Source organism: Branchiostoma floridae, chromosome 7, assembly GCF_000003815.2.
Source record: "Branchiostoma floridae strain S238N-H82 chromosome 7, Bfl_VNyyK, whole genome shotgun sequence".
Classification (NCBI taxonomy): domain Eukaryota; kingdom Metazoa; phylum Chordata; class Leptocardii; order Amphioxiformes; family Branchiostomatidae; genus Branchiostoma; species Branchiostoma floridae.
The window spans coordinates 7,538,413-7,562,474 of NC_049985.1; the positions used below are offsets into that span (position 1 = coordinate 7,538,413).

General features: G+C 44.9%; 6 protein-coding genes across 8 annotated transcripts; 3 read left to right on the forward strand and 3 right to left on the reverse strand.

Moving 5' to 3' along the window:
* The first annotated feature begins 1,041 nt into the window (after positions 1-1,041).
* On the forward strand, positions 1,042-4,430 carry LOC118419401 (protein unc-93 homolog A-like). The gene is made up of 3 exons (XM_035825768.1): positions 1,042-2,306; positions 3,103-3,370; positions 3,742-4,430. Exons 1-3 carry the CDS (start codon positions 1,368-1,370, stop codon positions 4,047-4,049), a joined length of 1,515 nt encoding a protein of 504 aa, XP_035681661.1. The 5' UTR covers positions 1,042-1,367; the 3' UTR covers positions 4,050-4,430.
* Positions 4,431-4,981: 551 nt separating this feature from the next.
* On the forward strand, positions 4,982-7,793 carry LOC118419402 (protein unc-93 homolog A-like). Its single transcript, XM_035825769.1, has 3 exons — positions 4,982-6,150; positions 6,600-6,867; positions 7,492-7,793. The coding sequence occupies exons 1-3, from the start codon at positions 5,188-5,190 to the stop codon at positions 7,791-7,793; spliced, it is 1,533 nt and encodes a 510-aa protein (XP_035681662.1). The 5' UTR covers positions 4,982-5,187.
* A 622-nt stretch (positions 7,794-8,415) lies between these two features.
* LOC118419876 lies at positions 8,416-11,166 on the reverse strand. The gene is made up of 2 exons (XM_035826530.1): positions 10,796-11,166; positions 8,416-9,152 (listed from the first exon to the last, which is right to left on the reverse strand). Exons 1-2 carry the CDS (start codon positions 11,151-11,153, stop codon positions 8,941-8,943), a joined length of 570 nt encoding a protein of 189 aa, XP_035682423.1. The 5' UTR covers positions 11,154-11,166; the 3' UTR covers positions 8,416-8,940.
* A 1,463-nt stretch (positions 11,167-12,629) lies between these two features.
* Positions 12,630-17,487, reverse strand: LOC118419926 (integrator complex subunit 12-like). Of its 3 annotated transcripts, XM_035826591.1 has the most exons (9): positions 17,304-17,487; positions 16,821-16,883; positions 15,909-16,067; positions 15,285-15,484; positions 14,647-14,713; positions 14,340-14,432; positions 13,832-13,861; positions 13,536-13,661; positions 12,630-13,213 (listed from the first exon to the last, which is right to left on the reverse strand). In XM_035826591.1, the coding sequence occupies exons 1-9, from the start codon at positions 17,466-17,468 to the stop codon at positions 12,728-12,730; spliced, it is 1,389 nt and encodes a 462-aa protein (XP_035682484.1). In that variant the 5' UTR covers positions 17,469-17,487; the 3' UTR covers positions 12,630-12,727. The 3 variants fall into 3 exon arrangements, with proteins under 3 accessions (XP_035682484.1, XP_035682486.1, XP_035682485.1); XM_035826593.1 differs by lacking the exon at positions 16,821-16,883 and having other exon boundaries at positions 12,632-13,213; XM_035826592.1 differs by lacking the exon at positions 13,832-13,861 and having other exon boundaries at positions 12,632-13,213.
* A 382-nt stretch (positions 17,488-17,869) lies between these two features.
* On the forward strand, positions 17,870-19,735 carry LOC118419499 (3-oxoacyl-[acyl-carrier-protein] synthase, mitochondrial-like). The gene has a single exon (XM_035825904.1). It carries the CDS (start codon positions 17,925-17,927, stop codon positions 19,320-19,322), a length of 1,398 nt encoding a protein of 465 aa, XP_035681797.1. The 5' UTR covers positions 17,870-17,924; the 3' UTR covers positions 19,323-19,735.
* LOC118419498 (spartin-like) lies at positions 19,690-23,982 on the reverse strand. Its single transcript, XM_035825903.1, has 5 exons — positions 22,500-23,982; positions 21,919-22,064; positions 21,515-21,728; positions 21,124-21,214; positions 19,690-20,773 (listed from the first exon to the last, which is right to left on the reverse strand). Exons 1-5 carry the CDS (start codon positions 23,746-23,748, stop codon positions 20,503-20,505), a joined length of 1,971 nt encoding a protein of 656 aa, XP_035681796.1. The 5' UTR covers positions 23,749-23,982; the 3' UTR covers positions 19,690-20,502.
* Positions 23,983-24,062: the final 80 nt, after the last annotated feature.

The window sequence follows — 24,062 nt, forward strand, 5'->3', positions numbered from 1 at the left end:
CTGGACCAAAGTTTCCCTGTGGGCATGTTGTCCCAAGAGCTGGACTGTTGGCCTTGACAACAGCCTGGATCCTTGGTTTAGAAATACAAGGCTAAGAAAAGCAAGAGTTTGAAGGCTTATATCTCCATGAAATATTCTGATTATGCAAATGACATTGACATCTGCATAATCTATGTACACCATTGACTAAATTACACAGGTCACAATGTTGACAATCCAATCATTTAATACATATACTTAAGACTTATGCAAATTAGGTACTTATTTGCATAATTAGTATCTGCTTATCTGCCACAAGCTACATATGTTACATGTCCTATAATGGAAAATACTGAATAAAGATTTTCTTAATTAAATATGCCAATAAAATCCTATTTTGCACTTCACCATGTACACCTCTGCCAAAGATACCTGCATACTAAAAATGGAAATTAGTTTTTTCCTATGTACCGTTATGCTCATTTGAAGATTTTGACAAAAACGCCCCCGCAGTTCCACAGCAAACTGCTAGGGGGAGGGTAAACATACAACACTTTTTCTTCAAAACAAAATATCTGCCATAAAAAAATCAAGACCGTAGCAGGTCCAGGTCAAAAGATACAAAACAAATTCCCGCAGCAGATGTGAGAGTTATTTACATAATCAGAATATTCCATGGAGACATGAGTTATCCGAACTCTTAAAGTGAAAGTTCATCTATAGTATTGGTTGGTTAAAGTTTAGTTTATCCGTACCCGTGATCTCCGAACTCTTGTTGGAAAGGATCGCCTGATGTATGGGTGCGCTAAGTACTGTGCGATACAGAAACGTGACCTAGCGTTTAACGTATGATGTCCACATTCACGCACTAATTTCTCCTTAACTTACTCGTTAGGTTCAAGATTTGATGTATACTAATTACTTGGATTTACAATGCAGGTGACACCTCTACCAATGGACATGGTGTTTCGTTGGTTAACGTATTGCACTGAATGATATTGCACTGTGTTATTGTATTTTATTCCATAGTAATGTACTGTCACTGGAGAAGAAAGTCGTCTAGCCTCGGGCTATGTTATGCACACCACATCTGCGTGTTCTTAAGTCTAATTAAATTCACAGCAGTTGGCAGACGTTCAAAAGCAAAAAGCCGCGTCAACACATGGCGCGACAAACCAAAAGTCATCTAAGGTCAATGTTATCTGAACTTTGAACCCATGAACTGGAGTTGAACAGGTTGCAGCCATTCATACAACGTCTGAAGTACATTATACAATGTCGCGCTCAGCTCAATGGCTATGGTTTGACGTAGCATTCAACTGAAAACGCTTCGGATTTTTCAGAAATACTAGTAACGTTAGTAGTTCGTGGAGTTTAGGGACTACATCATGAAACAAAACACACCGAGCGCGAGCACGGACGGAGCAGCGCACCAGTGGACGTCTACGAAGCGAATCTGGAAAAACCTCCTGGTGCTAGCCGTGGTGTTCCTGGTGAACTTCACGGCGTTTCGGGCCCTGCAGAACCTCCAGAGCACGCTGAACAGCGAGGCCGGGCTCGGCGTGGTGTCGTTCAGCTGTGTGTACGCCAGCATGGTGCTGTCCTGCCTGTACGCGCCATTTTTCATTCACAAGGTGGGATCGTGCAAGTGGACCGTTGTCACCTGTTTGCTCGGGCACGCTTTGTACACAAGTTCAAACTTCTACCCGTCTTGGTATACTCTGGTGCCGTCCTCCGTCTTGCTTGGCGCCAGTTCTGGTCCACTGTGGACGGCTCAGAGCACGTACCTGGCAAACTCTGCTCAGGAATATGCCAACATATTACAGCACGGTACAGAGGGTGCCATGGCCAAGTTCAACGGCGTGTTCTATTTTCTCTTTGATTTGTCTGGCATCAGCGGCAACCTTATTTCTTCCCTGGTACTCTCTACGGGAAGACAGGACATCGGGAAGGGAGAGTTCTGTGGCGCGAGGGACTGCGGCATCCGTCCTGAAAACAACTGGACTACCCATTATTACCTCACTAACTCAACAAACATGTCGTACAATTCGACAGGTTTTCAATTAGACGGCAAACAGCAGGTGATCGTGTACACACTGTTTGGCATCTATCTAAGCTGCAACATTTTCGCAATTCTTATTGCATGTCTTTTTCTTGATAAGGATGCCCAGAGGAAACCAACAAGACTGGCCTCGGAGCCAATGCAGATGTCACAACATTTGATACGTACGTTGAAAGTGTTTAAGGACTTCCGGTTCGTGTTGTTGACCCCTCTGATCTTCATGTTTGGGATGTCGTACGCCACGGTAGCTGGGGACTACTCTAAGGTGAGCAGGTGTATGCAAATGAGTCGAAAGTGACGTTGTCCAATGGGGGCTGAGCTGTGATGACACTTCAAGTGTGACTGGGTTTATAGCCTGGTATCCTGTCGTATTATATAGCTCCCGAGTCTATTCTGTCCTCTCCGCAAATACGTTGCGGAGAGGGCAGAAGAGACTCGGGAGCTATAATACGACTGGATACCAGGCTATTGAGTATAGAGTTTGCAATTCAGTACCCCCAACGCAGCACACTTTCTGTGAAGACATACCCTTTGATTAACACCTCGGTCTTGACATATAAACACACCGATGTGACAAAAAAAATTTGAACATGCACACATGACCCTAGACTGAATAAATGTGTCGTCGTTGAACCTCCCTAAAATCCATACTGTTACTGGGCCATGGCGGAAATTTGTTCGAGCTGTAACGAAGCGGTACCAACCATCGTCCAATCTATTGGAAACGTCATTTGTCTTTCAAACGCCATGAGCAAAGATCAGGGCTGTTTTTATGCATAATACACCTTGACATGTTGACATGATGAATACTAGACAATAATGATTACCGCATGATGAAAGTACCGCTAAGTGTGCGTGACAACAGCGCTGTTGCGTCGATAAAGGTTGGTCCAGGAAATAAGATGCGCCAAAAATCAGTTACTCAAGCAATTGGGTGTGGGTGTCACTGAACAAAGACACTGGAGGGTTGTCTGAAAGTTCTGACCGTTTCCAAAATCATGTCCAGTTGCTTGAGAAACTCCTTTTTGGCATAACAGCGATGTTGATCCGTTGTTTTGCAGTCGTACGTGAGTTGCGTGCTCGGCGTTCAGGCAGTCGGGTACGTCCTGCTGTGCTACCGGGTCACCAGCAGTGTGTTCTCCCTGCTGTCCGGCCACGTGAACAGGTACGTGGGCACCCGGAGTCTCCTCATCGCCGCAGCGGTCGCCATGGTCGCCCTGCTGGGTTACATGTTGTGGTGGCAGCCTGTGGAGTCGGCGGTCGCCAGTATTTACCTGGTGGCTGGAGGATGGGGTGCGACGCTGGCCGTCTGGCAGACTCAGCTGGACGGTACGTCAGCTAGCACTGTCAAGTTCTCCTTCGCACTGCAGCTAGGTGTCGCTGCTGACAATGCAGTCCCAAACGCAATACTGCTGGCCAATATTAACGTTGTTGCGTTAATATTGGACTGCGTATTGTCCTGAGTATACGGTGTTATCATGACTGTATATGCATTTTGGTTGTGAATAGAGGACCTCGTTATCCAGTGTCACATTTTAGCGCAAATAACTCCCTTCCATGACAAACTCCATTTCCCTGCATAAGAGAACCTGGTCAACATAAAAAATCGCGATTGAGCCCCACCACCCACACCCCCTAAAAGCCAGCCCCGATCGAAGTCTGCGAAGGCGGCTAATCACATGTCTTCCTTCCTTTTCCAGCTCTGATTGGCGTCCTGTTTCTCAACAACAAGGAGGCTGCGTTCGCCGGCATGAAGATGACCCACGCCCTGGGAAGCGCCATGACGTTTGCGTACAGCAGCGCCGTCTGTACTGGTGTCAAACTCTTCATCCTGCTGGCCGTACTGGCCGCGGGACTGGTAGGGTACGGGGTCTTAGAGTGGAAAACTCGCAAGGAGGCACGTAACAACAGTCATATTAACAGTTTAGAAGAATTAGGAGACCAGAATAGAAACAGTCAGACATTGCTGGACGTAGACGTACTTGTGGAAAGAGAGACATCCTTATAGTCGATATATCGTAAGAATGGATGGTTTATTACGGTTAGCCTAGACTTGTAGGGTACGGGGTCTTAGAGTGGAAAACTCGCAAGGAGGCACGTAACAACGATCATACTCGGAGTTTAGAAGAATTGGGAGACCAGAATAGAAATAGTCAGACATTGCTGGACGTAGACGTACCTGTGGAAAGAGAGACATCCTTATAGTCGGTATATCGTAAGGGTTGGTGGTTTGTTACAGGTTATAATCGATTTGCTTCTGTTTCCAATAAACAAAAAAAAGGTTGCGAAAGTACTGTAAATCATACAAAGATGTTACAGAATAAGCAAGCGTATGCAGTAAATTGCAAAATCATATCTGCAAACGGATACTAATGTTGTGGAATACCAAAGTGAACTCCAAAGGAAAGTAAAAGAAGCAGATGTGATCATGAAAGTATCAACGAAAATAAAGAATTTGTTGTTTGATGTCTATGTCATGTCATTTGTTAAACTTCCCTTACCACTTAGATTTCCGAATGAAAGCAACTTATTTTGCCCAACTTTCTTTTCGCACGCTCGCATCAGTTTTGGGGTGCCAAGAGAATGCCATCCATATATTTAAATCGGCATGGCATTAACGTAGAAAATGTACAAATATAACAGTGGGGTTCAAGCGCCGCCAAACTGACCATGCCAAATGGTCCGACCTACATTTTGGCGAATTAGTTAACGGTTGGGTTTGTGAGCTGGCTGTGCGGGTTCTAAGCCTGGCCAGGAGACTGCCTATACTTTCACATAGACTGATAGAGGATGGCCAGTATCGGTCTCGTAATAATGAAATTCTGATTAATCCATCAAGCGTGTCTGGCGGATCTGTATATATACACTAGTCAGGTAGTAGGAAGTAAGTGCAGTGCACACCAATGGTACACGGCGGCGCGGTAGAAACATTCTTAAGTTAAACTTTGTTTGACCCTGACGTGTGTAAATGATTACATTGGGCTGCCGCGACTGAAGTTCGAACTTTGTACCGACCCAGCGCGCTTAAGGCGGTGACAATAAAACAGACGTCACAGTGCCAAGAAAGCAACGTGTACGTACTCCACAAGTTCCGTGTGTAACTTAACGTCATTACTGCCATTCAAGGTCAAGGTCAAGGTGAAACTATGGAGCAAAATGTCTGCAACAAGGGGCCAGCATCTGAAGGAGAGGTCACACAGAGTTTACGGCCTACATCTACCAGGCGGATCTGGAAAAACCTCATCGTGTTAGCTGTCGTCTTCCTGGTGAACTTCACGGCGTTTCGGGCCCTGCAGAACCTCCAGAGCACGCTGAACAGCGAGGCCGGGCTCGGTGTGGTGTCGCTGAGCTGTGTGTACGCCAGTATGGTGCTGTCCTGCCTGTACGCGCCATTTTTCATTCACAAGGTCGGATCGTGCAAATGGACTGTTGTCGTCTGTTTTTTCGGACATATTTTGTACACGGGCTCCAATTTCTACCCATCCTGGTTCACTCTGATACCATCTTCAATCTTGCTCGGGGCCATTTCAGGTCCGCTATGGACGGCTCAGATCACCTACTTGACAAGTTCCGCTCAGGAGTATGCCAAACTAGTACAACATGACAACACAGAGGGTGACATCGCCAAGTTCAACGGTGTCTTCTATTTCATCTTCGAGTTGGCGGGACTCAGTGGGAATCTTATTTCCTCCTTGGTACTCTCTGTAGGAAAACAAGACATCGGGAAGGGAGAGTTCTGCGGCGCGATGGATTGTGGGGTTCGTCCTGAAGCAAAAAACTGGACTTACTATGTCACCAACTCAAGCACGCCTCCCATGATAAGTAATAACAATTCAACAACCGAAATTACAGACGAAAAGCAGCAGGTCATAGTTTACACGCTTTTCGGAGTCTTCCTTGCGTGCAACATCTTAGCGGCGCTGATTGCAGGACTATGTCTGGACAAGGATGTCAAAAACTTGCAGCTGGCGTCGTCTGAGCCAGTGCGGGTGTCCCAACTTCTACTGCGCACAGTACGGGTGTTTAAGGACATCGACTATGTGCTCCTCATGCCACTTCTGGTGATTATTGGGATGTCCGAAGCCATCGTGGCAGGAGAGGTCACCAAGGTGAGAAGATGCTTTGTATAAATGTGGGTTCACACGTGCGTATATTTTCAAGTCCGTATGAGGTCCGCATGGAATTCTTGGCCTCTACCAGGCTCCACAGGTCACTGGAAAATAGTAGAAATAGAGCAACTAGAGACAGATAATATACCAGAGGAGTCTATAGCTATGTCGAAACCATACTCCTCGGTCGGCTAACTCCTCTGGAATGTTATCTATTTGTCCAATTTCTCTTTCTTCTATAGAGCCCGGTAAAGCTAAGTATTCCATACAGACCTCATACGGAATTGAATATATACGAACCCACCTTAACAGAGCGTTATACGGATCCCTTTGCGTGTTCGTAAAAAATTAAAAACTCTGGGTATTGTAGGGGTGTTACACATACATTCGTGTCATCGTTCAATAATATAAAAGAAACTTTATACTGATACTGAACGTGCTTGTTTCAGTCGTACGTCAGCTGTGTCCTGGGCGTACAGATGGTTGGGTACGTCATGGTGTCCTTCAGCGTCACCAGCGGTGTCTTCTCCCCGCTGTTCGGACATCTGAGTAAGTACACCGGCACCAGGATTCTCACCATCGCAGCAGTGGTGGCCAACGCCGTCCTGCTCATTTACATGTTGCTATGGCAACCAGATGAGGACTCTCTCGCGAGGATCCTTTCTGTGGCTGGAGGATGGGGCGTGGTCAGGGCGGTCTGGCACACCCAGCTGTACGGTACGTTTTTCTTGGCCTTCGTAACCAAGTCCGTGTGGTATTATCATATTTCTGATATTTGGCTTTAAGATTTCATCCAGAATGATGAATATTTAAGCTTATGTTGTGCTTTTTTTAAACACTTTTTGTGCATTTCTGCGCCATTTTCCACGTCTTTGGAGTTTATAGCTTCTCGCACCTCCTCCAACATCTACCAGAAAACACAAGCAAGCTGGACCCTCCATCTGCTTTGAGATTGAGTATGTTCATACCTTCACGGAACATATTGTTTTGCTTCGTTTCATCCTCTTTCTAGAATTCTCTTCTTCTCATCAAAGAAAGAAGTTGAACAGTGACCTGGACCAGACGACTGTTATAGTTACTGATAAAGCAGCAGACACCGTGTGCTGATCGATTACTCAGTGTAGCAAGTGGTAGGACAGAGCTAGGGGCTGGTCACTATAGTATATCCTTACTATAGCTAGTGTTTGAGGAAGAACAAACAGTTTTAACAAGACAGGACCATGTGAATATAAACCTTGTGTAACTTACTTTTCTAGTTTGACTTATTTCAAGGTTAGAAATATCCTTGCTTATTTCAAGGTGAATAACATTTTTAACCTCTTTGCTTATTTCAACTTTCAGCTGTACTTGGCGCCACGTTTCCTACCAACCAAGAGGCTGTCTTTGCCAACACCAAGATGACCCAGAGTGTCGGCAACATGCTGGTGTTCGCCTACAGCGCGGCTCTGTGCATGGACGTCAAACTGTACATCTACATAGCCGTGCTGGCGGTAGGCACGGTGGGGTACGGGGCGCTGGAGTGGAAAACGCGCGACAAGAACAGTCCGAGAGCTGATACATTGGGAAGTACGGTAGATCGGGGGAAAGGCTGTGATGCCGCTCTGGAAAGATGGGACCTTATGGAAAGGGAAACGTCGATATAATCATTGATATCTAGCCTCCGTCGAGTTCTTTCTTGGGGGGGGGGGGGGGGGTGGGTCGCGATTTTCCGCGTTGGTTTGGTTCTCTTTTATTTGCCCGGGAACCGAGATTGCCCAGCCGGAAGGGAGTTTTCCCTGGAAAGGAGTTTGCCCCTTCCTCGGCAGACTCCCTTTCCCGGCATAAGAGAACCTAGCAAACGTTGCCAATCGCGAACCAGCACCTCAAATCCCCACCCCAATAAAAGCCAGCCCCACTGAGTACGGGGGTGTTTGTGTGGCGCAACGGCTAGAACGTTGGAGTCAGAATCAGAAGGTCCTGAGTTCTAAACTCGCCATGCCCCTGCCCCCATGACGGTGGAGTGACGCCCACCGAGCCTCACGGCTAATCTGTCTAAAGGTGCCCAAAACACCTACGGATTTGGTGCTGCCAGTGTGTCAACATCTGCCCACTTGCCACTGAGACCCGTGAATTTTTTTTAATTTTTTTTATGAGTAATATTTATAATCCTTAACATATGATGCAGAAGATGGATTCTTATACATGTATAAGAAGACTATACCACATAAAGAAATGCAAAGTTCTTTTTGTAATTTACTTGAAATTTTGTTATTGACAAGTATCCTGTCCTTGTCAAATTCCATTGTATTGCCTCTGTTTTGTCAGCAGGGCTAGCCCTTTGTAATAGCCACAGGCTAGTTGGGCAGCCCTGGCTGCGAGTGCTGATCAGCCAAGACAATAAATAAAGAAAAAAGAAAGATACAAAACCCGAAAGCTCTGTTGCAATATACTTTATGATAGCCATGAAGAGGCCCATATTTGACCTTGACCTTTGTCTGACCTTTCCTGTCAGATATCATCACAATCCATCCAACTGTCTTAAGCTATGACCACAAAGAAATACAAACGGACAAATAGACACACACACACACGCACATCAAACAATTAATTTTTCATGATGATGGCGAAAACCTTTAACACTGTGATGATTTAACCAATGCTTTTCCTGATGTTTAGACCAATAGTGTACTTCGCATAAAGCAAAGTTACAAGTAACGTAAATCTTCTGCGCTTCTTTTGTATCGTGATCTCAATGTAAAATCAGCTTAGTCCTGTCATCTGCAGGCTAAGTGATTTTGAGCGAACACTGAATTAAGAGGCAAGGCTGTTAGTGTCGCTCATTTCTTCGTGATCGCTCAGCTCCTCTTCTTCGTCAAGCGTCTCCAACTCGTCATCGTCGTCGCTGTAGAAGCCTCTGGCGGCGGGAGTCCACTCCCTCTCCCGCCGGGCCTGGTCCTCCCGGTCCCGCAGTCTCCTCTCCACGTTGTTGTGACCATCGTGCAGCACTTCCTCCAGACCCATGCCTGTCCAGAGAAATGGAGTAGGTTATTCCCTGGCGCAGATGCGCGTTTTCGTCTCACGAACGGTCGTTGCTAGGGCTGGGTACCGGTACAGAAAATTCAGGTCCAGGTCCGGTTCAGGTCCAAAGGATCAGGTCCAGGTCCGGACCTGAACCTGGACCTGATTCAGTATGACTCATACCAATTGTCCATTTCACTACAAAGAAATCTGTTTGGTGGAGTATTAGACTTACACTGGCGTTTTAAAATCCTACAACGCTAACTGCACCTGTACGATTGACTGTAAACCTTGGTAGAAATTACTATAAACTCTACTCTACTTCACTCTTGTCATTTTCTTCCAACTGCAAGCGCCAAAACGTGTGAATGCCTGATAAAATAATATGTTAATTTTCTAATCGGTCCAACATCCGGCCCACCTAATTTTTTCAGGTCCGGTTTTTCTGGACCGGTCCAATAAGAAAAACCGGTTTTGTACCGGTACGCTGTACCGATACCCAGCCCTAGTCGTTGCCCTTTGAAACGGTCGATACCATCAATAAGGTTATTGACCCTATATAACCTGCTTGATGTCATATCACTGGCAGGTCGATGTTATCCGTAACTTCGGGGGAGGGGGGGGGGGGCGTTGCGGCGGTGTCATAAAGAATGTTTCGAATCTAGGTCAGAAAGACACCCTTGCCGTCATACTAGCCAACCTGCGCCCCCTCCCCCCATAAAATAAAAGTCAGCCCCGCTCGAAGTCTGCGACATGGCATCGGCTGTTTCGAATAGCAACGGTCATTTGCGATGCAGACATTAGCGGAGTAGATACAATTTGTTCGTCGACGAGATTCACTGATCACCCATAGACCAATCAGTGACCATAACATGAATGGTGGTGTACAGTTGTCATCTTTGTTCAGAATTAAAAGGGTTGTTTCTACATTTTTCAGGCGTATTAAGATCTCGTAAACGGTTATCAAATCTATATTTCAAATACCTTATCGCATACATCCTAAGACGGGTCTACGACAAAGTAATTCTCTATCATCTAACTTGATACTTACTTTAACGTAAAAAGTGTTTTCACCTGTGCTGTTAAGTACTCATAGAAACCCACTTTCACTCTTATAGACGCTTGAATACCTAGAACAAGTAGTCTCAGACGATGACTTCTAAGACTGCGTGTCGACAGAGCACGCTTGATCATGGAAGCAATCCAATTGATGTCTGCTTCCGAAATAACATCGAAATGGGATGGAAGAAAAATGTCCACAGAAACTTTCAACGCCAACACAAAGTAAGAAAATAAGATTTGTGTAGTTGAGCCCCTGCCACACATTTGACGAGCTTCGGCCGTAGTTCTTGATAAACTGAAGATCGCCGAATTAAAGAATTTTTTCACCTGAAAATTTACCCCATCACTTTGGACAGGAGTCGGGCGCCTGCAAACATCGGCCGATATCTATATGACTATATACAAATCGCGCGATGTTCGAAAGGGCACCGAGCGTATTACTCTCGAAAATGTGATTCAGATCTCACACACTCGTCGGTCGATAGACATTCCTTTTGTGTGACAGGTGCTTTGAGGGCTGAGATTCGTTGTCTTAGCCGTCATCCTTCTGACGCCAAATCGACAATGACACTGGCTTTAACTTTACCTATGGTCCTCCGCATCCTGTAGATCCTGAGATATCGGCAGTCCTGTATGGCTGTGTCCACCACAGGTACGACGTCCTTCCGGCACACTTCGTACCCTCTCCTCTCCAGGTTCAGCGGTTTGTTCTTGTACGAGGGCCTCAGCCACCCCTGCGGTCTGAAGACCTTCTGTCCCGCGCGACTTCGGCTGCTCTGCGACGTGCGGGCACGCTGTTTGGCGGCAAGGATGCGAGCCCGTATTTCCTCATCCAGCATGGAAGTCTTTACCGCTTTGTTAGCAGGCTGTTTGGCGGCTGCATCGTCGCTCTGGACGGGCAGTCCGTGGGTGAGAGGTCCCGAATCCGTCACAACATACTCCATGACAAAAAATAAACGTGACGCTACATCAATGTAAAGAGAATTGAGAGAGATTTAAGATGGCATTTGAACACTAACGCTGGACTACTGATTCTGACACTTGTACAGTTCTGTGTCGTAAGAAGTACTGTCACGGTTAGCTGACGATGGTGCTTTCTTCAAGCACTCTTAGAACCGCGTGTTGTTCAGTAGATTCATTTCGGTGCGCAAAATATAACATCGGTGTGTCTTAAAGGACCACTTCAACAACACCACAGCTGAGACGTGATACGGGGAGATTCTTCACGGATAGAGCGTGGAGAAAACGATACTTGAGCACTTCCCGTGCGTGTTTTGCCAATCTTTACCGCCCAGTCACAATCGTCCTAGGCCGTCGTGCGTCGACTTTGATGTAGAATTTTCAGGCAGGCTGTGACAGCACCGACCACCGACAAGACAAACGGCCTTTTCTGTGGCACTACAGCTGAATTTCGTAAGACATATGCACGACTGTCAAGAATTTCTTCAGTTTGTGATCGTGTGACGATTGTACGATGAATACGTCATGACTGGGTCACGCTTGAGTCAAAACAGATCTAGACATTTCTAGACTTAACCAACGGTTCCAACCATCAAGGCAGTAATCATGTAACATGTATCGTGCATATGGAGGTTTTTTTTTACCCGAAATGAAATAAGATCATAGCGTGACGGAAGATAAATACAGCAACGTCTTCATCTTCAGCAAACTCCTTTCATGAGATGTAGCAGCATATCAATTTCTCTGTTTTGAGTATCATCAGGTACAGGTGTACACTCCAGCCAACTACTTTCACTTCTCTCTATGGTGTTGCAAGGTTCACTGTACAGCGTAAGGGCTGACTGTGTGACATGAGAAATCGCTGTGCACAAAGTAGGTAGGCTAGATATATGTATCAAAAGTTTGGAAAGAAAACACACTATTTGTTAAAGATAAGATAAAAGATTGACATCTTTAACGTTACATCCCACACAATAGTAAAATGCAATGCTGCCATTTTTGGTAGCAGCATAACACATGGCTTATCATGGTTATTCAGCTGTTTTCAATTAGCCTGAGTATCATCCTCCGTAGTGACCGCTAGCTCACGACTTTCGCTTGCTAACCACTCAGACTCCGATGATACTCAGGCTAGTTTTCAATTGGTCACACGAGAGAAGATACAAGAACAGTATTGGGCCTAACACCGAGATCAGATGTGCAAAAGTTAGGTGTGACAGGTCCTTCGGTGTAATATAACCAGCTGCTGCCGCGCCGCGTGCCTGCGAAGCTGGTGTGTTAAGCCGAAGGGCGGTTATACCGGCTATATTGATACAGATACAGATCAGAGACTTTAAGACCATATTGGTAACGCCCTGTACAAGCCCCCTTGGGAATGTAAATAAAGCATTAGTCAGTGAGACTTACTGAGATTCTAGGGATTTTTATTTTCCAATGATGACAATCTTACATATACATGTACATTTTGTACATTACTTTTGCCATGACTGTAGAACTGCATATTATTATACGGTATTTTGTCTATTAGTAAGCATAAAAATGCTTACAGAAGGCTGTACTAAAATCTGCTCTGCTTCTTTTGTTGCATTTTGGCTGCTGCTTTTTTCTTCATCATCTGCAGTCTCTTGTTGGCGTCCTGTGACTGCGATGTGGGCAGCTGCAGCATCCTGCCCCCGTTTCCTCCAGACTTCGCGGCACCGCTTCCCGACGGCTTTACGCTGGCGCTCGTTGGTGGCTTCCCCGAGCCTCCTCCTGGCTTAGCCATGCTGCTTCCCACACTACTACTGCTGGATAGGTATTTACTAGAACTCCCTGAGGAGGATGATTTGGACACCACGGCTGCCTTCATGGCGGCCAGCCCCTGTTTACCGGACGTGGCGGCAGCAGGTTTGGAGCTGCTGAAGGGACCAGTGGGAGCCTTGGTGGTTGTGGGGGTTTTGGGAAGGGAGGACTTGCCACTGATGTTCGCTGCCCAGCTGGCCAGGCCTGTGAGCTGGGAGCCTGAACCGGTGCTGGACAGGGTGGATGATGATGTCATAGAGGACTGGAAAATAAGACCATAACATATGTAAACTTTGAAAGAAATTTTGCTGTACAATGTGTTATCATGACAAGGTCACTTTTCTTGTGTACTATGTATACTGCTAACTATTTGTTTGTTAAAGAAAGTTAAGCTTCTTCTACCTTACAATGTGTTATGACATCTTTACTTTTCTTGTGTGATCAAATAGAGATCCACAACATCTTGAGTTATGCTGTCACAGACAAACAGACACACACATGCACCTGAAAACATAACCTCTTTGTACATGTAACAAGGAAAACAATACCAGCAATGCTAGATCTGAGGGAGGAGGTTTTCTTACTGTTTCTGATCTCTTAAAGAGCTGCATGGTGGAGAGGTCAGGAGTCTTAGGTTTGACAGCAGAGTGTTCCTTTTCCCTGCTGCTGGACATGGTGGCAGATGGCTTGGTCTTCTGGGCCTTTGACGCCTGTAAGTCGTAGAAAGAAAATTTCAGAGAAACATGCTCAAACTGTACACAACACTCCGGCAAATAAAAAAAGGCCACAAATGCTCAAGATGAGAAAAAATCCATGGCAACAGTATCTACATGGGAGGGGCACACACACGGGAGTTATGAGAACGGTTCATTGGACAGACCTTGAGTGGTGGTAGGGCCTGGATCTTGTTCTAGGACAAGTGACAAACAACAGTCATGTACATGGGTTCAACAGCAACAGGAGGCAAGTGTTGCCCCAGTCACATTTCTAAGGGGGCCCAGGAGGGTATGTACCTGAGTTGGGCCCCAGCTGGGCTCTGAAGTCTAGTGGGGAAACCCAGCTTTCTGGCCACAACATAAATTCCCTGTAGGTAAGGATCCAGTGTCTTTTTTTGTGGGACTAGCACTGATCTTAACAGAGAGTTAAAAACAGCTGGGGGCCCCAAAATTGCATCATAGCCCCTTCCCCAAAAAAGCCTGTAAACTCCCAAGCAGGGCATCAGTTTAGAAATGTGACTGCAGCATATGCAGCATACCACTTGTCTCCTGCTAAGTGCACTTCATTCAAACAATGCTGTGAGTCTTCACACAAGAAACACATGTTGTTGAGAAGTGTCAAATAAACAATAAGGAAAGAAGGAAGTGACTGTTAGGAGAGTCGCGCCTCACCATTTTCCTGATAGTACGGGTGCACCGCTGACAGTACCACACCTTCCGGGGGTCGTTTACGTCACTGTCTGTCACTGGTGGGCGGTGACAGTCCTAGATGGGAAGAGGACATACATGTAAGTAACAATGTCTGATAAACAACAAGTTCTACCACCTCTCAACTCTACTTCCTGTCACTCTCATACATTTGTGGGGTGTACTCAAGTAACAACAAAAACACATCCAGACACACAAAAAACAAACACTCTGTACCCAGCAGCAAGAATCACTCAAGCAGATTTTCCCAGTCATTACTTTTTTTACTGACCTGATGGTAAAGGTTGTGGCACTCTGCACACTCTACAAGCTGGTTACCAGGAGTCACATTCATCTGCCTGGAGACAAAAAGGGAGAAATCAATCAAGTTTGATAAAAACATTGGAAAAGCAAGTACATTACATAAATATCAATAGCTCAGAGTGAACCAACTGCAAAGAAACTAATCTTTCACTTCATAGCAATTCTGTCTTGACTGTTTGAAAGTAAAGTCTCTAGAAGCTGATTACAAAATGCAGGAAATTTACAAGTGAGGTTTTAATAGCCTGATTTAATCGCGCTTCTCAGGCCCGTCATACTGCCGCGCCGAGGAGTCTACAAGCTCCGGATAGCGGAGTTTGCGTTACACAGACTAAGGTTTTAATGTTCACCCTGCTGAGGAAGCCTTTATGGAATGGTTTATGCTGTTAAATCAGCAAGCAGGTGATGGCTTTAGAACTGTAAATGCATTTACTTTTGTGGTCTTACTTCCAGGTTGCAGGTTTTCATGGTGATCAAAAACAATTCTGTTGTACAGTATAATTACATAATGGATTTTTGCTGTTATGATCCCATGAAATAGGTCACCACAAAAACAGTGGGAAGAAAACCACTACAAACATTTCAAGGTTTACAGTAAGTTCCACTGACCTGCAGATGACACAGACCAGCCCCATCTCTTCTGCAAACTCATCAGCGCTGGTCTCCATCCCTTCTTCTCCCTCCTCCTCGTCTGAAGACTGCTCCTTCTTCAGTGCCGGCGGAGAGCCCTCGCGAACTGTCGGAGGGTCAGGCTTCTCCAGCTTTGGCTTCTTGTGCTCTTTGTTCAGGTCAGTCAGGTCCTGTTTAAGCTGGTGTGACAGATTTAAAGAGATGAGAGAAAGATCCCAAAAAGCAGTAACTCAAGCAACTGGATATGATTTTGGAAACATTCAGACATTTCAAATAATATCCATTATCTTTTGTCAGTGATACTGGGAGTTATCACTCACTTTGTGTCTTATATTATATGTTATAAGCCCAAGTGGGCTGGGAGTGTAAAAGTGCAAGACATGGATCCAATGGATGGTATGTCAATCATATATCTTCGTGTTTCATTAGCAAGTTTCTAAGCCTTTCTCTGGTATTGTGTTCTTTTAGCTGTTAACATTAAATTGTGGTTATGAGATAGACAGAGGACCTTTAAACGGTCAAAAATGCTTGACCTACAATTCAATAAAATGAAAACAGGGTCATCAACATGGCAAAGGACACAGACAAGAGAATAACATGTACCTTCTCCAGACTCCTCTTGTCTGGTTGTTTTTTGGGTGGTTCTGGAGTGGACCTTCCTGTGCTGCTGCTGCTCAGGGAGGGGGACCGCCGCTCCTTCTGCCCAGGAACCATCAGTCTGCTCATCTGGCCATGGGGCGATCCTCTTCTTCCCTCCACATCCTGTAATGTTCAACACTTTGGTAAGGGGTGCTATGTATCTGAATTATAGTATACTGTATCTGATTTATAACTGATACCACAAATCTTGAATCTCTTTCTGTGGTTATATTTTTGTGGTGACTTCTCCACAGTGAATTCATGATGCCACAAATATGCACTTCCAGTACACTACTAGTACTACTCAGTACTAAAAAGTACTGGAATCCTAAAAAGAATTCCATCTGTACTGGTTAGCTATCTGTTCAATTGTGACCTATTTCTTTATCTAAGTCTTTTGAGTAGTCACAACAGATAGACATTTCTAGTAGACCTGAGATAACATCAGACCAATTTATAATTTTGTGACAACAATTCTTGAAAATATGTTGCAAGGATCATATGCTACCACAATTATAGACTGATCCCATAGTCCTACCCACCTCTATTAAAATGTGTAAATGAAAAAGATAAAAATCAAGATGGAAATATTTGATGAATGTGTAGCCACTCTCTCATTTGTTGAACTACTTATTAAAAATGTCTCATTGGTTGAACTGCTGATTATAGAAAGCCAGGATCAGTCTATTCTCAGGGAATCTTTCTCTAGTCTACAGATGTATTCCACACACTGCACTCACTATGCTACAAAGAGGGAATTTTTCAAGTCTACTCTAAAGCAAAGACTAAGTTGTTAGCAGAGGATAGGCAGAGGTAGGAGATTGTAGGTGCAAAACCAAGGCACACAAGAGAGAAAAGTCACACTTGTCCGTTGACCTGTGCTTTCTCCTCAACTTGTGTTTTCCCACCCACAGTGTCAGCTGATGGAGAATCCTCCACCTCAGGGGTACAAGAAGCAACAGTGTTACACTCCACTCATCGTGTATGGTTCTCATTTGTACTTAACAAACTGATCTGTGATTGGTTGAGACGGGTCATATGACATTTTGCTTGTCATGACTTTCTAGGATGATTTGTGTCAAGTCAAGTCATTCTGTGTCTTGTGAAATCGGGTCAGTTGAACCTTCCATCATTCCTAAATTGAATTTGGTCAATTCCTGTATGGCAGAACCATGACATCACAAACCAACATGGCGGTGCCCGCAAACCAAAAGTTAAAACAGAACAATTTTTTTGCTTCACAAAACCTGTAACTTGACAACAATATATCGATGCTAGACTCAGAAAAAAAACGTTTTTTTCAAAACTAAGTCGCTGCTTGCCAATCGAAATTTTATGATATTAACATTTTATATGTACCTTGTCAAGCTTTCCTGCTATCGCTGAGGATGCTGCGAGCGACGGAGACGACTTGTTGAGCGCAGCGTCGACCAGAGCCTTCAGTTTTTCTGTAGAGTCCTTACTCTTGGAGCGAAGGTACCCTAACGCCTTCACAAAGACGGGATCCAACTCAAATGTAGCCATGATTTACTGCGCTGAGTAAAATCGGGACCGTAAAATCGGCGAACTCGTAGTCGCGCGTTCCCCCTTCCCAAAAATGATTTGGAATAGCGCACTTTCATTTGGGGGCGTTTGCAATGCAAGGTATTTTTAGTTCTTGATGAAAACTACAATTTTATACACTTTGCTATCAAGGAAATTTACAAATTTATATATCTTGAAAAACGTCTAGTTATGTTTCTTCATTATGAGGCGTTCCTGACAAACTACGAGTGGTGGATTTCTTTGAATGTACTATTCTAGTGGCCAAAGGTCATGATTGTCGCGGGGAATAATGGGAAATCAAGATGGCTACCTTGGAGTAGAATTTTTTTCTCCAGGTTTAGAATTATTCATATTTCTGGGTTCTTTGTGTTTTGAGGGACATGATGTATTAGAGGAACTACTTATCTCTGGTACGCTTTAAACATCTGAACAGTTATGGCTACATTTCGCAGTAGAATGCCTCTTTTTGCCGTGTCCAAAGCCTTCGTTTCAACGTTGGGGAGGGCGGCGAAGACTTTCCGACCTTTCTCCACTTCCAGGAATCTTTCTTCCCCCGAAAGCAAGAGAGTTGTTGTGACGGGACTCGGACTAGTGACTCCGCTTGGAGCGGGAACTAAAACCACGTGGTCCAGATTGTTGAACGGAGAGTGCGGAATCACGGCCGTGCAGGGCCCTGGGTATGAAAAGATCCCGTGTCAAGTTGCCGCTCACGTTCCCAGGGGAGCAGAGGAAGGCCAGTTCGACGCGGACAAGTTTGTCTCAGCCGCTGACAAACGTGCCATGACAGACGGAATGATTTTCGCTCTCGCGGCTGCCGACGAGGCACTGCAGGACGCGAAATGGAAGCCAGAAACTGAAGAAGACAGCAACATGACAGGTGTTGCCATTGGGACAGGTATGGTCAGTTTACAGGACATTGTTGACACCGGTGTCACCCTTCGAGAAAGGGGCTACAATAGAGTTAGTCCATACTTTGTCCCGAGAATCCTTGTTAACCTAGCAGCAGGGCATGTCAGCATGAGGTACAACCTGAAAGGACCAAACCATGCCGTGTCTACCGCGTGCACTACGGGACTTCACGCCATAGGAGACGCATACAGGTTTATCAAGTTTGGAGATGCTGATGTGATGGTGGCCGGTGGTACAGAGGCAAGCATTAACCCACTGGCATTTGCTGGATTTAGCAGGGCAAGGGCTTTGACAACAAAGTTCAACGACGACCCACAGACAGCGTCTAGACCATTCCATCCTGATAGAGACGGTTTCGTGATGGGCGAGGGAGCTGGTGTTGTTGTTCTGGAGGAATATGGCCATGCCAAGAGGAGAGGTGCGACCATGTATGCTGAAGTTGTAGGTTATGGTCTGTCGGGTGATGCGAGTCACATGACAGCACCTTCCGAGACTGGAGATGGCGCCATGAGATGCATGAAGAGAGCTATGCAATGTGCCGGAGTCACCCCCTCTGAAGTGACATACATCAATGCTCACGCTACGTCCACACCTCTTGGAGACACTGTTGAAAACACTGCAATCAAAACAATATTCAACAGCTGTACATCTTCCTTGGCAGTTTCTTCAACAAAGGGGGCAGTTGGTCACCTGTTAGGTGCTGCAGGGGCAGTGGAAGCCATTTTCACTGTTCTGGCCTGCGCAGATGGTATGCTACCACCAACACTGAACTTGACCAGGGTTGACAAAGAATTTGACCTGAACTATGTCCCCTGTAAGGCGCAAGAGTGGAAAGTGAAGGATGGGAGGAAAAGGGTTGCGTTGACAAACTCTTTTGGCTTTGGTGGGACAAATGCATCTCTATGTATAAGTAGCATCAATTAATAGCTGAGCTTGTCTAGCTAGAGATCTACAGAAATACATGTACTCAGAACAATATTTGGTCAGCCAAAAGGACATGCACACTTTGACAGTTTATGTTTGCATATGGATATGGAAAGGACTGAGGTGTAACCTGTTGTCTGACCTAATGACTTTCTGTACATTTCAAACAATAGACCAGTTCTGACTGTCAATCACCAATGATAGTATGGCAGTCTGTCTTTTGACCAATGAGAAAAAGGCTGCTAGGGCTGAGTGTTACTAATCATATTTCTAAAAGTGTAGTAGATGACACTATGCCCTCAAATACCATTTTTGTAACTCGGCCTTACTTGTGCAATTAAATAAATGATGGCAAAGAAGCTTGTTATGTGCCAATGTATGGAAATAAATATGTACTTCAGCTTTCAACCTTTCCCCATTTCATAACATTGTCTCATTGTGTCTATGTCATTTAAATATTACAATCATTAACAATACATGTTAGACAAGTTAGACTTAATTTTTATGGTGGAATGAATATCAATGTGGTATTATCAATATTTATTCAACAGGGCACAGAGCTGTGGCTCATGGTGTTTTTAAAACTTAAAAAACACCATTAATACAGCAAACATATTGTTTAACTTATTTAGTTATAAAGCAAAGTTGATGTATGAGGAAATATGTCTGAGTGAATAACTTTATATACATAATACATCTCCTTTATCTTAATACTTTCTTCAATAGCTACATTTTACCACATCAAGCTTTATACATCAAAATTCAATTTCCAAATCCACACATAAATACTAGTAGTAATGACATTGAAAAGCAGCAAAAAGCTAAATGGATTGTCCTCAATTTACACAAAGTACATCCTGGTACTTGGATATACTACTATACTTTGAATACATAAGCCTAAAGGCACAAGAGGCAAGAATGCAATTGACATGGAAGTTGTTCTTTTTTTTTCTGTCAGCATCTTTGCAAAACAGTACACGTACACTTTTCCAACACAGTACACTTCTAGAGTTAACACATTGCATAATGAGAAGCAAATACATGTATCACACCATAAGTCCATTACTATGTGTTTCAGCCACTTATCCATTACACATTACACTGTGTATTTATGTAATCTCAAGCAGTGAATTTTTGTGTGCTGGGTGGCACTGATCTCATTGACAACCTAACTAACCTACTAAAGCATGTTCCCCATGGCCCCTCCAGCAGCACTCCCACCTGCCCCTCCCCCTGCTCCATCCGGACCCCCCTTCCCCATACTGGACGGGTCCCCACTTCCAGGGCCCTTATTCCTCCTCATATCTTCTATCGCAGCCTTCCCTGCATCCTTTGCAGTCCTCTTGAGAATGGCCTTGATGCCGATGTCATCCATGTAGTGCCACGCTAAACCAGCATTCCCCAGGGTGTTGACGGCATCGTCCGCTACCCTCCCAGCCTGGTTACCATATCTGTCGAGGACAATGTCACATGACTTTTCAGAAAGAGGAGAATGTATACTTCTCAGACTTAAAAGAATTATTGGCCATTATACAAAGTACATGTAGTATCCATGGTAAGATTAGTTGACATGTGAAATTCTGGCTTAATGATATAAATTTAGTTTTGCTTGTAACAGTCCTTGCATATAATTTGCAAAGGAGAGTGATTTGTTACTTGCAACACAGTTTGAACATTTTTGATTAAATCAAGAAATACAAAAACTGTGCAACATCTTGAGAAGAAAGGACATACCAGCTTATAAATTCAAGATGCTGAAATGTGTAAACTACATGATATCCTATGATGTAACATGTCTTACTTGTGTTCAACAGTCTCCACTGTAGCATTACCAATGTTCTTGGCAATAGAGACAGCTGCAGCCTCTAGGGCCAGATAGACTGTGCTAAAGGCTGGGAAGAAAGAAGTCAAAATCATATGTTAAAATACTTTACACGCTTCCTGTAATGTCATTGTGTTATATATCGTTATGAATATATTTGCTGCCTCTCAGAAATACAAAACCATCTTCATGATATAGCTATTGTATATGCAAAGTTTTGTTTTAAAGTGAAGATTCAAATCTAAATTGAAAAGGAATAGAACATTTTAATGTATGGTGAAGTTTACCAAATATTAATCAAATTTACCAAATCCAAGACGACATACACTACAGTCTCTGTCCCAGAGGCGTCGGCAAAAACGAACCATACCTTGTAATCCACCTGCTGCGACCTCCACAACTCCATCCATTGTTTGCTTCTTCTTCCCATCTGTGTCATCTTTCACGCTGTCTGGGAGAAGCTGGGTGCCCACCCTCTTCACATGGGGGGCCAGCTCACGACCAACCCTCAAGGTCAGGTCTCTCACAGCCAACACCACAGCCTTGGTCACTTTCAAGGTCACATGGGTTGTAGCCCTGGCAACCTGTCATTGAGGAAAGAAATAACTCAAATACTTTCCACAACTTTTGGCATGACTATAGGGGTGGTGCCCATCTCAGTTTCTAGACTATAGCCATTGGGTCACGTAGTTGTGGAAGCATTAAAGTAGGGGCTAGTCCACTAGTAGTGCAATATAAAGCAAGCACTATAATCTAGATTAAGTTCTGACTAACCTGAGCTCCCTTGACATATTTGGGGTCCACCTCTGCAGGTTTCTCGTCAGGCCTGATGCGCTCCTTCAGCTTTGCAGTACCTTTGGTCACCAGCTTTCCTGTCAGCTCTGCTCCTTTGGTCGCTCCCCAAGACACCCACTCAGCTCCTGAAAACAGTCAAAACATAGCTTTATTTCAATTTAAGCTACATCTGTAACAGTGAGGACAATGATAGCTTTCATAAAAAGTATATACATGTACTTATATCCAATATGAAAAAGGCATACATTAAATTAGATATGAATGTATAAAGGTACATGTACTAACAAACCTAAAGTCATGAAAATCTGTTTGTCAGATCTTATTAAAGCTATCCTGTTTGCAATCTTTAACAAAAACATGCCTGCAGTTCCAAGAAACCATTTACTCCTGAGCACATAAATTACCTGCCATTCAAAGTATTGAGACCACGGCATATTCAAAATATGAGATTCCAAAACCAGAGATTTCTCTGCAGTACAAAAAAAAGCCACTAGGAGATCCATAATAAAACTTGTCCTTTGTTTTGTCAACATGAAATATTGACTGGAATTAATTCTTACCAACAACTAGCCCCTTGGACACCTTCTGGCTCCACTGGGGCACCTCTTTAGTGGATGTAGGCTCTTCAGGCCTTTCTGGAGCAACTTCTGGTCTCCTCGGAGCAACTTCTGGTCTCCTCGGAGCAACTTCTGGTCTCCTTGGAGCAACTTCTGGTCTTCTTGGAGCAACTTCCGGTCTCCTTGGAGCAACTTCGGGTCTCTGTGGAGCTTCTGCTGGTGGTGCTGTTGGTATGGCGCCCCGTGTTCCAACCACCTGAGTCAGGTCTCCAACACCAGCCTCTCCAACCCCCGCCTGAGCCTCAGGAGGCTGTGTATGGAGTTGCGAGTATTCCTGCAGCAGACTCTGAAACTGTGTCTGCTGCACAGCATCAACTTCTGAGGAGATGACAACCCCCACACAAGAGCCGTACTGTCCTGACAGGATATCGGGGAACATGTAGGCACCAATGCTGCTGTGCAGAGCAGGCGATTGGCCGGGGACGAGAGGATACAACCAATCAGCGACTTGAAGGAAGGTAGTGTTCTGTTCGGGGATTTTGACGATTCTAAGAGGGCCTGGGTAAGAAGGGGCACTGACATGACCATCTGGACTGACGTAGAATATCTGTACGCCATCTGGGATGCACAGGAGTTCGTCTGCATCAGTGAAGACACTGCTCATTCCTGATGCCTCCTCCTCGGAGAGGATACTGTCTCCTAAGGAGATGAAGTCTCGCTCATCGGCTGTAGACCCCGCCGAGATGTGTCCTCGCGGAACCACCTCGGAGTATGCAGGGGGCAAATCATTATCTGCTTGTGCGGAGGTGGAGGGTGTTGCAGGGATTACTGCTGAGGGTGGGGGAGGGCGTGAAGGGGGGGCTACTGGTCTCGTAGAAGGTGCCGAGGGCTCGCTTTCCCGCGGTGGTGCGGTGGGTTGAACAGGGCCTGGATGACCGTTCTGCTGTGGCGCCATCATCGGCTCTAGATACTGAAGCCTGGCTTTCACCTGAGTCAAAGACCTCGTCATTTTACTTCGGAGTTTCGTGGCTTCTTCTCTGTTACACTGAATCTGAAACCCCTTTTCCAAGTGGTGGCGTGCTCGCTGGTACAGCTCCATGGCTTTTGCCACGTCCCCGCTCTCATCAGAAGTCAGGGCCTGGTCTACGTAGATGAAAGCGTCGTGACATTCCCTCTTCAGCGCTTGGTACTGCTCCTCTTCGGTACTAGAACTTTCTGCCCTCCCCCCTCTTTCCATGACTTGGGCGTCCATCTTCGATCCACTCCTCTTCCAAACCCGGAAGTCAAGGTTGACAGCTCCTTTACTAAAGTCTTTTAGTTCGTTAGTGACTTAAACTACGTCTTCCTTGGGTTCTTATATATTTATCTCTGGATACATGAGTCAGAAAAAAGATGCAAAATACCAGGTGTCAACGTTAGTTACTGACCCACGACATCTCGTGAGCCTGACGGCATTTGTTGTCGTGACGTCATCTGCCGACGATTCCAAGCAAAGTAGAGGATGTCTACTTTTATTTGTGAAGGCTATGTAACTTCGTAGAATTTGTGAAGTGTACTTAACATTTG

Bases quoted from the DNA above. Each gene is read 5' to 3' on its own strand.
- LOC118419401 (XM_035825768.1), top strand. From the start codon at position 1,368: ATGAAACAAAACACACCGAGCGCGAGCACGGACGGAGCAGCGCACCAG. The intron at 2,307-3,102 runs GTGAGCAGGTGT...GTTGTTTTGCAG, and splicing joins TAGCTGGGGACTACTCTAAG to TCGTACGTGAGTTGCGTGCT. The intron at 3,371-3,741 runs GTACGTCAGCTA...TTCCTTTTCCAG, and splicing joins CTGGCAGACTCAGCTGGACG to CTCTGATTGGCGTCCTGTTT.
- LOC118419402 (XM_035825769.1), top strand. From the start codon at position 5,188: ATGGAGCAAAATGTCTGCAACAAGGGGCCAGCATCTGAAGGAGAGGTC. The intron at 6,151-6,599 runs GTGAGAAGATGC...TGCTTGTTTCAG, and splicing joins TGGCAGGAGAGGTCACCAAG to TCGTACGTCAGCTGTGTCCT. The intron at 6,868-7,491 runs GTACGTTTTTCT...TTCAACTTTCAG, and splicing joins CTGGCACACCCAGCTGTACG to CTGTACTTGGCGCCACGTTT.
- LOC118419876 (XM_035826530.1), bottom strand. From the start codon at position 11,153: ATGGAGTATGTTGTGACGGATTCGGGACCTCTCACCCACGGACTGCCC. The intron at 9,153-10,795 runs GTAAAGTTAAAG...TTCTCTGGACAG, and splicing joins CAGGATGCGGAGGACCATAG to GCATGGGTCTGGAGGAAGTG.
- LOC118419926 (XM_035826591.1), bottom strand. From the start codon at position 17,468: ATGGCTACATTTGAGTTGGATCCCGTCTTTGTGAAGGCGTTAGGGTAC. The intron at 14,714-15,284 runs GTCAGTGGAACT...TTTTGTCTCCAG, and splicing joins CTGGTCTGTGTCATCTGCAG to GCAGATGAATGTGACTCCTG. The intron at 13,662-13,831 runs GTCTGTCCAATG...TACGACTTACAG, and splicing joins AGGCCCTACCACCACTCAAG to GCGTCAAAGGCCCAGAAGAC.
- LOC118419499 (XM_035825904.1), top strand. From the start codon at position 17,925: ATGGCTACATTTCGCAGTAGAATGCCTCTTTTTGCCGTGTCCAAAGCC.
- LOC118419498 (XM_035825903.1), bottom strand. From the start codon at position 23,748: ATGGACGCCCAAGTCATGGAAAGAGGGGGGAGGGCAGAAAGTTCTAGT. The intron at 21,729-21,918 runs GTTAGTCAGAAC...CCTCAATGACAG, and splicing joins AATATGTCAAGGGAGCTCAG to GTTGCCAGGGCTACAACCCA. The intron at 21,215-21,514 runs GTATGGTTCGTT...CTTTCTTCCCAG, and splicing joins CGCAGCAGGTGGATTACAAG to CCTTTAGCACAGTCTATCTG.